The sequence below is a fragment of the Cupressus sempervirens genome, chromosome 9 (genome assembly GCF_028749045.1).
Source record: "Cupressus sempervirens isolate cs-2001-9-10 chromosome 9, ASM2874904v1, whole genome shotgun sequence".
Lineage (NCBI taxonomy): Eukaryota > Viridiplantae > Streptophyta > Pinopsida > Cupressales > Cupressaceae > Cupressus > Cupressus sempervirens.
This window is the reverse complement of record NC_143126.1, coordinates 711024620-711039468: the sequence shown is the minus strand read 5'-3', so window position 1 is coordinate 711039468 and position 14849 is coordinate 711024620. Positions and strand designations below refer to the sequence as shown.

Sequence of the window (14849 nt, the reverse complement as noted above, 5' to 3'; positions counted from 1 at the left end):
ACACAGAGTAAAGTCTAAAGGTGATTTGAAATCTGATGGAAACATGACCTAAAATAATTGTGGCTTACTACAAAACTCAAATTTAATTTCTAAATTCTATTCTTATTATACATCAGGCCTACGACTGTAATAAAGCTAATTTTCAATCTGATGATGTTGATCTAAAATATTAATGTTAGTTTTAGTCAGAAATAATTGTTGGTCTATGAATATGATTAAAATATGAATATCAAACTGAACAAAACTTGGACTAAAGAATATTTACGTGTTTCCAAATATCTAAGCTCTTTATGGGATTGTGACCTGTAAAAGTTGTTCCCCAAATTTATAGAAGCTTGAGATAAAATAGAATTCTAAATATTCTATTTTTCAAATGGTATTAGTCACTGACCTGCAATATAATTAAGTGTCATTCTCAACAAACTTGATCTAAAGGATCGTTACAGTTTTCAAAATTTTAATGCAAGTAAATAATCATGGCTACAATATTAGTTATTTCAATTTGAGTAGTGTAAAGGTGTTACAACTTTATATAGGAATGATGGAATGTGGGATGTTGGATGAATTTCACAGGTTCAACTTGAGCCAACAGCTGTTCGTCTTTTATCAGGCAGGGGTGCTTATGGAGTCTCCAAGTATACTAGTATTTTACAGGCTACAAGAGACATTTTAAGAGAGGAAGGGATGCTGGTAAGGATTTGATTTCGCAAAATTTGCACTTATATATTCCCTCCATCTTCCTTTAAGTTTTGTGGCATGATAAAACCATCTAGAATCTCTCACAACGTTGGAACCTCACTAATCTGGTTAGAATTTTCAATGTTGAATGTTTAAATTCTCCTCACCTGTTTTTTCCCTTTCAATATTTTGGAAAGTATTACAGTTTCAGTTGTTTTAAGGCAGTTGTTCTCTACAGCTTTTCTAGTTTAAGTTTTCAAAAAGTTGAATATGTTTATCATATATTTATATTTCTTATATTAGTAAGTGATTTAGCTCTTGGATCTTATCATGCAAGTATTGCTCAATATTGAATCCAAGCAATAAATGTGGGTTTGGAGATACATAAAACCATGAGGCTAAAACATGATATATTTGAATCCAGACAAATCTGAATGGGGTTTTCACATGCAATGCTCTAACGTACCTTTCTAGGTGAGACATGGTGGAATTTCCATAGTTGATTGTGTATAAGACATGATATTTCCGCAATCCATGTAATAAATTTGTAAACACTCTTGGAGAAAAATTGTTTGGAATTTTTGCATCAACTTTTCAAATCACAATTTGTGATTCATCATTAGAAAAGGATATATTTTGATCCACAATTGAAGAACCTGTTACCCAAAAGAGAGGTGGCATGGCATAGAAAAGCAAAGTGTTAATGTTTGGTAGCTTCTGTCGGATAACTCTATGGATATACATGTAATTATATATGAGATATAATTCTATGTGAGATATAAACTTATTATATGTGAGAAATATATATATATATATATATATAACAATAATTAAGTTTATATAAATTAATTATTTGATTATTGAATAGACATGTCTATTCAATAACCTGTGCTCAATATAAATGTGAAGATGTTGCATATGGAAAACATATACCGATACAAGCAATGCAAGTACATTTGCAGCGATCCGAGAAACATCAACATGGTATCAGAGCTGCTGCAAATGTTAGAGGATCTATTTTGAAATTACTAGTGACTTCTTCTGTTGCAGATAGAAATTAAGAGAACATCGATTACAAACAACTATGATACGACTAATACTTGGTGTCGCATACTATGTGGGTAGAGGGAAAACCATCTTCTAGTTGAGTTGTGTTTGCAGTATCATACGTTGCTTATCTGTGAAGAATACAAAAAGATAGATGACAGATCTGTGGTTTTGTGCTGCTTTGCAATGAAGGATCGGAGTCCTTGTGCGAGTTGTTGGATGTATCAAATTCTATAGGATTTCTAAGTTCCAATGTGGGTTGATTGGTGGCAGAGGAGTTGCTTCTTTAATGTGATATATGTCTTTGTCTGCAACTGGGTTGATACCTTCATTCAGGTGCTCATGGATGCTTTGAGTCTTTTCACACGATTTGAAAGGAAAGTAGTCCACTTGATGACCATGTTCACTATGTACAAAGTGGACCTTTGGTTGGCTATGATTCAAATCAAATCAGCAAATCAAACACTAGGGAATTGATAATTGAGTTTTCTTTTTCTAGAAGAACTCCATTCACCCGACTTCGGGGTTGTGGTCCATGTAGCATAAGGACTGAAAGGAGTGACTGGAGTTGGCTGATTGGTTGTATAAAGGTTTTTGCTTGACACTTATGTGAAGTCCAACACATGCGGACATTAACATTCATTGCTTGTGCAGTTGGTCAGCTCGCTACAATTCCATTTGTGATGCATAGCAAGAAGCATTATCTCAATGATACAACTACTATCTACAACCTGTCCATTTGCAGTGCACTGCATTGCAGGAATGCCTCAGCATGATGCCCCACATTTACAATAATATGCCTATGATCCAACAATGTATACAAAAAATGTACAGAAGTGGTATGAATGGTGACAGGAACAAACCACTACTTTAGGTGGTAATGGGATCAAAATGTATGCTTTCAAGGTGTGCCCAATGTGGATACCTCTCATTGGAAATCACAGAGATTATGCATGCCGTCAACCCTTGACCTTGGAAATGAATAAGAAAAGAGCTACATGGAGGTAAGTATAATTGCTCTATTATTAGATTCTTATGTGACCATGATACATGAAAATATAATGACAAGGTACACATTATGTTAAATGTTTAAATCCTTCCTTACTCACATTTCATTATATGATATGAATAAATATGATTTTTTTAAAATAGATAATTATTATGAGATCTATTTATATGTGGCAATATATATATATATATATATTGCATGTTAATTGATATTAATGTTATCTGTAATAAATTAACTACATTGATTATTGGAATATAATTAATTCATCATGAATTAATTACAAAAATGCTGATATTATTATTGAGAATAATTATAATATGTGATTTTTATATTTCTATATGAGATATTTGCCTTGATTTTTTTTTCTCTCAGAATGTTCTTGCAGGAAAAAGAGAGAGATTAAGATTCAGAGAGAGAAGACTGAGGATGCTATTTGGTTAACCTTCAGTGAACCCAATCTTATTGATTAAGAGGGAGTAAACCATGTTGAGATGGTTTCTCTAAAAGTTCAATAAGTTGTCACAATCAAGAGGACTGTGACTATGTATGGGCCTATCCCCTGTGTACATCATGAGGAAGTGATGACTTCCAAATGATCATCACTTGTATTTGGAGAAGTTGTTGTAAGGTGACGATCTTACAATAAACTTGTATTATGAGATAAAATAAATTGAGTAAATGGTGAATGTCTTGTATCTCAACATTCTGGGAAGCCATTACCCTTAGAGTACTTGGTGAATATCATTGATATTTTGGGAGGCCAATACTCTTGATATCAAATGTGATATCTAAACCTTTTTTTTTTGATCGATAATAGGATTTATTTTATTAATGAAATATAAAGAGATTACATCAAGAAGGTATTAGGTCCTTTTAAAAATGGACCATATTACAAAAAGAGCATAAGGAGCCTCTTAAAGGTTGACAACAACATTACATCACCCCAACATATACGCAAAAAACCAAAACCGCGTGCTCCGTTTTACCACTGCAAAAACCAGATTGTTTCAAAAAAAGGATAAACAATCTCTACTATTCACCACAAATCCGCTTTCATTCATCGGACAAAAACAATAATCTCAAGCTTATTTCTTTGTCTTTCGGTGATTAAGAAAACCCCGCCACACCATGTCCGAGCTTTAGGATAACAGTGTGCCATGACTTTTACCAGAGGCATCATCTTTGAAACATTTGGCCCCATCATAAGAATTCCACAAAAAACTGCTCTCTCCCTCAGGTCATGCTTGACGCCTCCTCTTTGTTGAACGTTTACCCTTTGGAAAGTTTTGCGGCACCTCCCGACGTCGAATCTCCTCCTTAAAATCCAGGATGGCTGCTTTCAGGGCATTCCAAGCGTGTCTGCATTCATTGATGTAAGTTTCTTTATCCACAAAACCCCTTGGCCAATTCACAAAGGGAATGATCCCTTTCTCCACACCCTCCTCTTCGGATTCATAGCCTTCGCTGAAATCGAAGGCCCAACCTGGGTGAGCCCATTCCAGCATAGCCTCCATATTTGGAATTAAGGCTTCCTCAAACAATTCCCGCATTGTCCACCCAACCACCTGTTCGTGATCACCAACCTGCAGCCCCCAAGTCATTATCATGGCTGCAATATCAACCTGTAGCTTCCATCTATGCTTGGCTTGGTGGAAAAAAGGGCCCAGCATTTCTTGCACGGCTTTAACTACCATCGCTGATGGGCATTTGATCATTTTCTTTATCTTGTGATCTGCAACTAGCCCGAACAAAGCCTTTTGCTGTTTGGAAGTCCTAAAGGTAAATGTCGGCTCCATTACCACTACAGCTGACTTTCTTCTCTTGCTCGGATATGTTAAATTCGACTACTTCCCAAATTTAAAAGCCTTTTCTGCCATCAAACATAGCCAAAGACATTAAATGTTTTTGTTACCCGACCACCAAAAACATTAATTCACTTCATGCTCACACAAATCTGAGACATTGCACTTGATAAGGAAGATTTGCTATATATTGCATTAACTCCAGGCCGTAATTACTCATCTCAGCGGTTTGTCCTTTCAAAATTTGAAATTGGCTAATAAATAAAGCTCGTCCTCTGAGCTTAAATTTTATTATTTTTATTTATTAGCATGCTGGATTCAGGATTTTTCATCATTCAAAGAAATCGCCCATTTGGATAACCAGCCAGCTTCTCCATTGCCTTCCCTTTTTATATGTGAAATTTTATAATCTTAAAAAAAAACCAATTCCTCTCTGATTTGAATAAACAGGCTTTCTAGGTGCCATGCAGATGGATGTAATTTGGTTATAGCTTGCACCACCAACAAAGAATCTCCTTCCAGATGAAGCTTTTTAAAACCTTCCCTTTTTGCTAACCTTACAGCCATTAAGGCAGCTTGACATTCTGCAATATTGTTGGTTCCCCAGGGTAGTTTTTTAGCACACTTAAGCAAGATGTGACCACTGTTATTTCTAAAGATGAGTCCTTATCCAGATATGCCAGGATTTCCACTTGCTGCATTGTCAAAATTTTCCTTAATCCACCCTTCACAAGGGACTTCTTAAATTACATTTGATCTAGCCCTCTGCTTCTTTTTAGTCACTAAGGATCCTGAAGGTGATTTAAAACGGATTCCTGGCCATGAAGCTTGTATTCTTCTATCATAAATAATAAAAGGAATATTCATTGATTGCCTATTTGTTGCTGAGACACTGACTATTTCTTCAATGGCATTAAAAATTCTATATAAAAATCTTCTTAGAGTCTCTTTTTCACTTCTAAAAATTCTTCTATTACGCTCTTTCCATAGTTCCCATAATATTAGAGACGGAGTAACTTGCCATCTACTCGATAGAGTAGATTTATTTTGCTGCCTTGGCCAGCCATCCATTACACCTTTTACACAATGTGCCCTAGGACCTTGCCATCCTAATTTAAATTGCACAGAATCCCAACACTTTTTTGCATAATGGCATTGGATCAACAAATGATCCAATGTTTCTTCGCTTTTTTCACAAAAAGGACACCTAAACGGGCCATTGAAATCTAACCTTTGTAACCTTTCAGCTGTCAGAATTCTGCCATTATAAGCTAACCATGCAAAAGCTCCAGCTTTTGGAAGACTTTCTTTATTCCAACGAAGGTCCTTGGACGTGAATATTTCCTCATTCTTATTTGCCAACAGCATGTAACCCAATTTAACTGAATATCTACCTAATTGAGAACCACACCAAATAATCCTGTCCTGTTGAGAGCTGATCATTAAGCTTCACTGTTTTAGGATTGCTTCCATTCTCTGTGTCTGTGCATCAGAAAGTTCCACATCTGAAAACCCTTTCCACCCCCATTCCAACCCCAAAGGACCCTCCTTTTCAGTTATATAATCCACAACATGATTACCCCATTTTTCTTTAAAGATAATCTTTACGTCTCGATTTTCCACGTCCTCTAAAACCTTATATCCATTCCAGGAATCTTCCTAGAATTTTGCATTTTTACCATTACCAATACTCCAAAAAACATGCTTCACTATAACCTCCCTACAGGATAACATAAAGTTCCAAACAGTTGACCCTCTTGGAGGGTCTCGGGTTGTCAATATTCTATGGGCATCTGAAGAATCGAGATATTTGCTTTGTAGAACCCTTGCCCAATATTGCTGTGGATTTTCAACCATTGACCAAATCAATTTTTTTTTTTTTTTTTTTTTAAATGCGCCTGGTAAACTTTTTAACGTGACCGGTAGCGCTGGCGCGACACGCCCACCGGTACCACCAACGCTTTGACCTGGAGCTATGAACCAGTGAGGCCACAAACGGGGGACCTCATCCCCATGAGATTTGAACCTGGATGGCAAGGATAACAACGCAACAACTTAACCATCACAACATGCCACTATTGGCGATTGACCAAATCAATTTTGCTCCTAAAGCTTTATCCATAATATCCCAGATCCTGATCCCAACCCCCCCATTAGCTTTAGGTCTGCATAATGTATCCCATGCAAAAAGAGGAATTTTCTCTCCATCATTTGCACCATTCCAAAAAAACTTGCACATTTTCTGCTCCAGAATCCTTGTTACCTTTTTTGGGATATCCAAGCACATCATCGAGAAGATAGGAATGGCTGAAATAACTGTTTGAAGCATTAAAATTCTGCCTGCTGAGGATAACCATTTGCTTTTCCAACCCTCCATTTTCTTTTGGCATTTCTCTATTAGGCTATCCCAGAACTCTGATTTATTTCTCCCTGCAAAAAGAGGAATGCCAAGGTATTTATTAGGTAGCAAACCCGCCCTTATGTTCAAAATTTTGCATATCCTAGTGCGAATACCAAGAGGAGTGTTGAAGAATAAGATCTCCGATTTACTCCAATGTATAAACTATCCTGAAACCTTGCCATACAACTCTAAGGTGTTCTTCATGCATCTAGCTTCTTCTAAACTTGCCAAGTCTGCCAAAAAAGTGTCATCCACAAATTGTAAGTGAGTTAGAGCCTCCACTGTCTCTGTGATTTTAATCCCTTTCCACGCTCCGCGCAACTTTTGCTTATGAATCAAACCCCCCAAAACTTCTGCCATTATTATAAACAGAAACATTGATAAAGGATCCCCCTGTCTTATTTCTTTCCCCTATTCAAAAAAGCCATGCGGGCTTCCATGGATGAGCACCAAGAAGCAAGGGGTCATTAAACAACTGCCTACCCATTGTAGCCATTCCTGAGCAAAACCAAATTTCCTGAGTACACTTAGTAGGAAGCCCCTATCCACTTCATCATGGGCCCTTTTAATGTCTAATTTCACCATCATACTTTGTGATTTTGAAGTTCTGATGGAGTCCACTGCTTCATGTGCTACAATTACTCCTTCAAAGATTGACCTTCCTTGTAGAAAACCGCTTTGTTCCTCTGAAATAATAGAGCCTAGAACCTGTTTCAGCCTGTTTGCCATCACCTTGGAAATAATCTTATACACTGTGTTACATAGAGAAATCGGCCTAAAGTCCTCAAAGGTCGCTGGATTGTCCTTTTTTGGCACTAAGGCAATGAAAGTGTTATTGAAATCCTTTAGAATAAAACCACCTTGCCTTGATTCCTCCACAACCTCCCATAAATCCTTTTGAAAGATGAAATTTAATTTCTTGAAGACCATTGCTGGGAACCCATCTGGGCCTGGGGCCTTGTCTCCACCCAAACTATTTAACGCTTCCTCCACTTTTGATTCCTTGATTGGTTCCATCAAAGCCGAGTTTTGTGAGGCTGAGATCTTTGTTGGAATTACATTCAGTAGATCATCAACTTCAGACTAATCTACATCTCTATGTCGACCCTTGTGAGAGAAGAAGTTTACTGCTTCATTACTAATTGCATCTTTATCTTGTAAGATTAAGCCATCTTGACTTTGAATCTCGTAAATCTTATTACTTGCCCTCCTGATCTTGACTGAGTTATGAAAGAATTTTGTGTTCTTGTCTCCCTCTTTTAACCAAACTTCTCTAGATTTTTGCCTCCAAAACACTTCTTCCTTACTTAAGCAATCGTCTAAATCCTTTCTTAGCAATTTCTCCTCTTTGAAATCATCCTCAAACATCCCATTTTCTATGACTTTTAGACTCAATCTTTTTTCTTCAACCTCCTCTTTTCTACTGAAAATGTTCCCAAAATGTTCTTGGTTTCAAACCTTCAATTGTTCTTTCAGAAATTGCAATTTTTTGAAAAAAAGAAAAGCTTTATTACCTTTCCTTATTGGGGCTATATTCCACCATTGTGCAATAAGATCGGCAAACCCTTTTGATTTCAGCCACATCGCTTCAAATTTGAAAGGGCATCGCTCCGGCGTCTTTTCATCTTCTATCCTTAAGCATATCGGAAAATGATCCGAGCCTTGAAAGGGGAGGATTTCTGCTGAACAGGACCAATCTGTGTCCACCCAATTTCCTACCACAAGGAATCTATCTAGCTTCTCTACAATATGAACAAAGCCCTCCCTCCTATTTGTCCACATAAAATCACCTTTTTAAAACTGAATATCCACAATTCCATTATCATTTACAAAGTTACTGAAGTCTTTCTGACTCTCTGAGGCCCAACCTTTCCCACCTTTTTTATCTTCTGGATTGAGAATAGCATTAGAATTCTCTCCAAGGATTGACACCACATTTTCTAACCTTTGCATTTTATTGGTCAGAGTTTGGCATAGAAATCTTTTTTGAACATTGCTATTTGGGCCATAGATATTGAAAACCGAAAAAGAGCAATGTAATTGTTTTACATTAAAAAATAACCATTGCCAATTACTCTCTAAGAAAAAATCCTTAATATCTAAAACCTCAGGTTTCCATAGGATTTCCATACCTCCTGATGCACCTTGAGCCCCCGACAATAAGCATTCCCACCTCCTAAATTTCGCTTTAAAAGCCTGAAAGTCCTCCTCTTTAATCTTTGTTTCTTGCAGCATAACTAGGTCCGGTTTCGCTTGATCAAGACACCGCTTTATCAAACGAATCTTGTCAGGGGCATTGCAGCCCCTGACATTCCATGATAAGGTTTTCATAATGCCCGGGAAAAGGCTAAGCCTTTTCCCGATCTCAAGATTTTGGATTGATTCACATCACTCCCAGCAGCCTCCAATTTTAATTTAATTGGTTTTGGCCCCCTCTTCTTTCTGCTGCCCACATTTGGCTTGTATTTTAAAGAACTGGATTGTTCCATTGACCTCTCCTCTAGGATTCCTGGGCTGTTAGAGAGACCTAAATCATTCAATAAATCATCCCCATGCAAACCCTCCTGAGTAGAATCCTCCCCATACTGTCCATAGTTCCTACAAAGGAGTCATTTAGGTTCCTTGTCGGGGACACACCTATATCTTTAAAAATAAGAGTGTCCACCTCTATTGGATCCATATTATCTTGAGTCTGCCCTTCCATTGAAGAGACTTTGTTCCGAGCATCACCACCTTCTAGGGACACACATTTATTAGTTTCTCTTGATTCTGAACCTAACCCAACCTTTAAGGGGGATACATTCTCCATTGAAAAAAGACCTTGCCTGTCATCTCCTTGCTGCAACATAACATCCTTGTGAGCCTCCCAGTATGCTAACGGAGTTTCCATAACCTTTTGAGTCGAGGGGTCCTTGTTCCCTTGGGATCTGACTTCAATATCAACATTAACCTCTGTATGGACTATATTTCCTTCTGGGGGAGGATTTAGCTTTTCCAAATGATTAAGAGGAGAGGGGATTAGAGGCTGAGATTCAGCTCTAAATCTCTGTTCTTCCCTCCATTCTAGGATTTCCATTAGTTTATCCTCCATAAGCCCTTTCCATTTTGTAAAAAGGCCATCCTTCTTAGCTTTTTCATAGACTGGGTTTTCCACCCCATCCCACACCTCTATTTGTTGCTTCCACACACCATGCACTGTGCTGATGTTTATGTAATCTGGGCAAGGATTCCCTTCTTTCACATTGATTAAAATTCTTGGATGAGAAGAGCAGTCCATCATGTTTAACGCTTCCTCCGATTTTACAAAGGACCCAATCGTGTTACCTATTGCTTTCAGAGCCTCCTCAACCCAATATTCCGATGGTAGGTTGTGAAGGTTAATCCATAAGGGAAAAGAATGTAGCTTCTCATTTTTTGGGTCAAAATTTGGTTCCCAGTCCTTAGGATAAAACCCTTTTCCCCCTAGTAAGTAAGCTCCATTGTTCAAAATATCCCTTTTATCTGCTTTGCATGGTGCTAAAGCCATATAGAAGCCGTTCGAAAGGGTTTTTAGTCTGCATTCTTTCCCCCACAAGGACTTACAACCCAACCTAATAGTCCCTATGGAAGGCCAAGGCCCCAACCACTTGAAGAAAAAAGCTTTTTCCTTTAAGACTTCAACAGACTCACTCCATATTACATTTTCAATGCGAACAATGGACATTACCTCATATGTTACATTCTCCTTTGCTGGAATGTGCAAGTCACTGGGTGTCACCTTTGTCTTTCCACCGCCCTGAAGCTACACTTTCAGTTTGTAAAATTTGTGTGCAATCTTATTGAAATCGAACCTATCAAAGCGTCTGTAGGAAGGCTGAAAACTTTGATATTGATTGCCCCATGGCCTCCCACCCCCGCCATGTGAGCGTCTCGCAGAAGGTTTGAGTTGCATATTCCTCCGAGCATTAAATGAAGGATTCTGTTTGTCTACATAACGATTGAAAGGCCACTTTGGCCAAGATCGTTTACCATAGCTCCGCCTTGCATGTTGTCGAAAACCCATATTACAGCCACCATTGTTATGCTGGAAACCAAAACCATTTGTAGGTGACCGTTGCTTCCATCCGCCATGGCCAAAAGTTTCTCGCTCTCTCGCCCTCATCGCACCCCTCATTAGAGCATTATAAATAGTTTCTAAACGTTTTGAGTAAGTGGTGAATATCATTAATATTCTGGGAGGCCAATACTCTTGATATCCAATGTGATATCAAACCTTGTTTTTGAGTACTTGATGAATATCGGATGTCGATATTCTGGGAGATCAAGACTCTTGATATCAAATGTGATATCGTACCCTAGTTTGAGAAATTGATGAATATCATATGTTGATACTCTGGAGATCAATACTCTTGATATCGTATGCTATATTAAATGGTGGAAAACTTCTGAGATATCCTTAATATTACCAATGGTGTAATATTTGTCTTGTGTTTATCCTCCCTTGCTAAGAGGCAGTGTTAATGTTTGGTAGCTTCTGTTGGATAACTCTATGGATATACATGTAATTATATATGAGATATAATTCTATGTGAGATATAAACTTATTATATGTGAGAAATATATATATATATATATATATATAAAATAATAATTAAGTTTATAGAAATTAATTATTTGATTATTGAATAGACATGTCTATTCAATAACCTATGCTCAATATAAATGTGAGGATGTTGCATATGGAAAACATATACCAATACAGGCAATGCAAGTACATTTGCAGCGATCTGAGAAACATCAACACAAAGAATCAGAGGGGAGGACGAAGAGACAATTAAAATAAAAAATCAAAGAGGTAAAGCCTAAAAATATGATACAACGCTAATATAATAATAGAAAAATAAATAATAAATAGATATAAATAATGATTCGTGGAAAAAATAATGAAAATCGTGATAAAGAAAATTAAAGTACTATTAATATCTATGAGCAATCTATGATGGAGTTGCCACGGGATCTTCACTTTCTCTAATTACAACAAACCTTTACATGGAGATATTTGAAGAGTGTGTAGTCAACATAAAATGCATATTATTATGGTTGATAATATTGGTCAATGTATTAATTGTCTATATTAAATTCGTTAACACTCAAGTAGTTGTCGTGACAGTCGGTTGTGTCCCTCTTGGCAAATGTCGGGTCATTTAAATATGTCATGAACCGTCAAGGAAAGGGGGAGGGGATGGTGAGGTAAGTTCTAATCCTTGTTGGACCATCTTTGGTGTTCTTCTCTCTAATGCATTCTTGAACTAATAAAGATATATTTTCTTCCTATGTCTTATACACATTGCCATCTGTATCAGTATTCCATGTATGTAAATTACTAGGTATAGCAGTAAACATTTTGGCGCTGTTGCCTTAAAAGAAATTGAGTCAGCATAGTAATTAGACAATCTTTTAAGAGTTGCAGAAAAAGAAATTGTAAACAACAACCATCTGTACAGATGTTATTAGACAAGGAGTACGAGAAAATCTTGAACTAACTGACATATTGCACAACAAAGGGAGTGTGAGCCAAGGCCTGGAAGCACTCAAGGTTTGCAGGACATTGGAGGTGGACATGTGGATGCTCACATAGCCAAGAGTGTCAGGAAAGCACTGGAATGTAGCAATCAAAACAACCCACCTAGGTTTGACGCACAAGGGGGCAAGTAGGCAAGAAAGATGGCGACTCCTTTGACAAGTTCAAATGTGGATCGACAAAAACTGCCAAAGTTCACAGGGAATGGGTTAGAAGACCCTACAAGGCATTGGAAGACTTGTGAGACTATTTGAGTCACAAATGGCCATGAGGACAAGGACTATTGGTTGAGAGCATTTTCAGCAACTCTACGAGCTATAGGCATCCACTGGTTCACAAAACTAGATGCTTAATCTATAGCTTCTTGGGACATGCTCAAGAGGGTGTTCGACGCTAAGTTTAAATTGCTATGAGATGATGATGAGATTGTTGCTGAAATTTATATTAGGAAACAAGAGAAGATCGAGAGTGTACTGGCTTATAATCGCAAGCTCAAGAAATTGCTAGGCAAGTTGGAGAATTAGCCAACTGACGAGTTGAAGAAGAGGTTGATTCAGGGGTCGACTGACTGCCTTCTTGCATAAGAATTTGAAACTAGTGCTTCCACCCTCGTATGTTGATGCATACAATTCAACGGTGGACATCAAGAGTAAAAACAAGACATCCTTCCAAGGGAAGAGGAAGACACATGATGATAACATCGAGGGTAGTAGTGAGGATGAATCAACAACAGTCCAGGCCCTATGAGGAGAAATAATGAGAATGATGAAAGAACTAAAAGCTGAGAAAGGACCAGTAAAGAAAGTAATGAACTATGGTGTACAAGGTGCAAAATTGAAGGGCACATGAAAGATAATTATCCTAAAACGATGTTTTGTGAGATTTTTCGAGTGATGGGTCATTCGATAAAGGAGAATGATGTTTAGTAAGATTTTCCATGTGATTGGCTTATATTTGTAGGCTCAAGAAATTGCTAGACAAGTTGGAGAATTAGCCAACTGACGGGTTGAAGAAGAGGTTGGTTGAGGGGCTGACTGCCTCCTTGCGTAAGAATCTGAAACTAGTGCTTCCACCCTCGTAGGTTGATGCATGCAATTCAATGGTGGAGATCAAGAGTGAAAACAAGACATCCTCCTGAAGGAAGAGGAAGACACATGATGATGATAACATCAAGGGTAGTAGTGTTGATGAATCAACAACAGTCCATGCCCTATGAGGAGAAATGATGAGAATGATGAAAAAACTAAAAGCCGAGAAAGGACCAGTTAAAAAAGTAATGAACTATGGTGTACAATGTTGCAAAATTGAAGGGCACATGAAAGGTAATTGTCCTAAAACAATGTTTTGTGAGATTTTCCAAGTGATGGGTCATTCGATAAAGGAGAATGATGTTTAATAAGATTTCTGAATGACGCATGATGTTTAATAAGATTTTCCATGTGACATGTCATTCGATAAAGGAGTGTCCATATAATTTGAAGACTAGAAGTGCTCAAGTACTCTTCACACAGAAAGGGTCTACTCCTTCAAAACCCCAAAATGTATCGCTAGGCTGTCATGTAAATGAATGACGGAACCAAATGTAGTACGACCCTGAAGGACGCTCTATCATATATTGTCGAACATGGAATGAGTAGGGTCACTTCACAAAAGCTGCTAGAGAGGCCAGAACAAGAGCTTTTTGTGCAATTAGTTTGGTCGAGGGAATCATACAGACATCAAATGCCCAAAACAAAAGGGAGTGAATATGTTGGACATGAATGAGCCATACAAGGAAGCACTCACAATCACCAGACTAAGAAGGCAATATATCTTGACCCTTGTACTGAGAAGGAAAGACTTCGAGAAACCAGGGCTGACATTGGACAAGCACTTGTAGAGGAGAGGAGAGCTTCAAATGATGCTACTCTACTATGGTCGGAGTCGAAGAAAACTATCACAAGACAACTATTACAAGCTATTGAACTAGTATAGTTATCCAATCTCCTGCAAACTATACCACAACTAAACATGGCCATTACCAATGTAGCTAGTATTACACAATAGACCAGGAGCATTACAAATTGATGAAGAAGCTAGTAGAGAGTTTGGCTGCTGACTTGATGTTGTTGACGATAGGCATTGGGAAGAACCCGATCATTGTTGAGATGGAGATAATGCGACAAAAGTTGACAAATTCTATCATCAATAGAGGCTTGGGAGTTAATTTTCTACTAGAGGAAACTTGGAAGTGCCTGGGGAAACCAACACATTGGCCGCTAACCTTCAACTCGGTAGGTTGACCAACACGACATCAAACCACTCGAGACTTTGATGGCAAAAAAGGTAATAATTGGCACACGATTTTTTTTC

At 37.7% G+C, this 14849-nt stretch overlaps 1 protein-coding gene across 1 annotated transcript in view; it reads left to right on the top strand.

The window, feature by feature from the left end:
* The window catches only part of LOC149540695 (mitochondrial thiamine diphosphate carrier 2-like), a 135322-nt gene that overhangs the window by 34726 nt on the left and 85747 nt on the right, over window positions 1–14849 (top strand). Inside the window, exon 2 of the mRNA XM_089801793.1 lies at window positions 574–690. Coding sequence (XP_089657919.1) covers window positions 574–690 — 117 coding nt within the window. The remainder of the gene's footprint in view (window positions 1–573; window positions 691–14849) is intronic.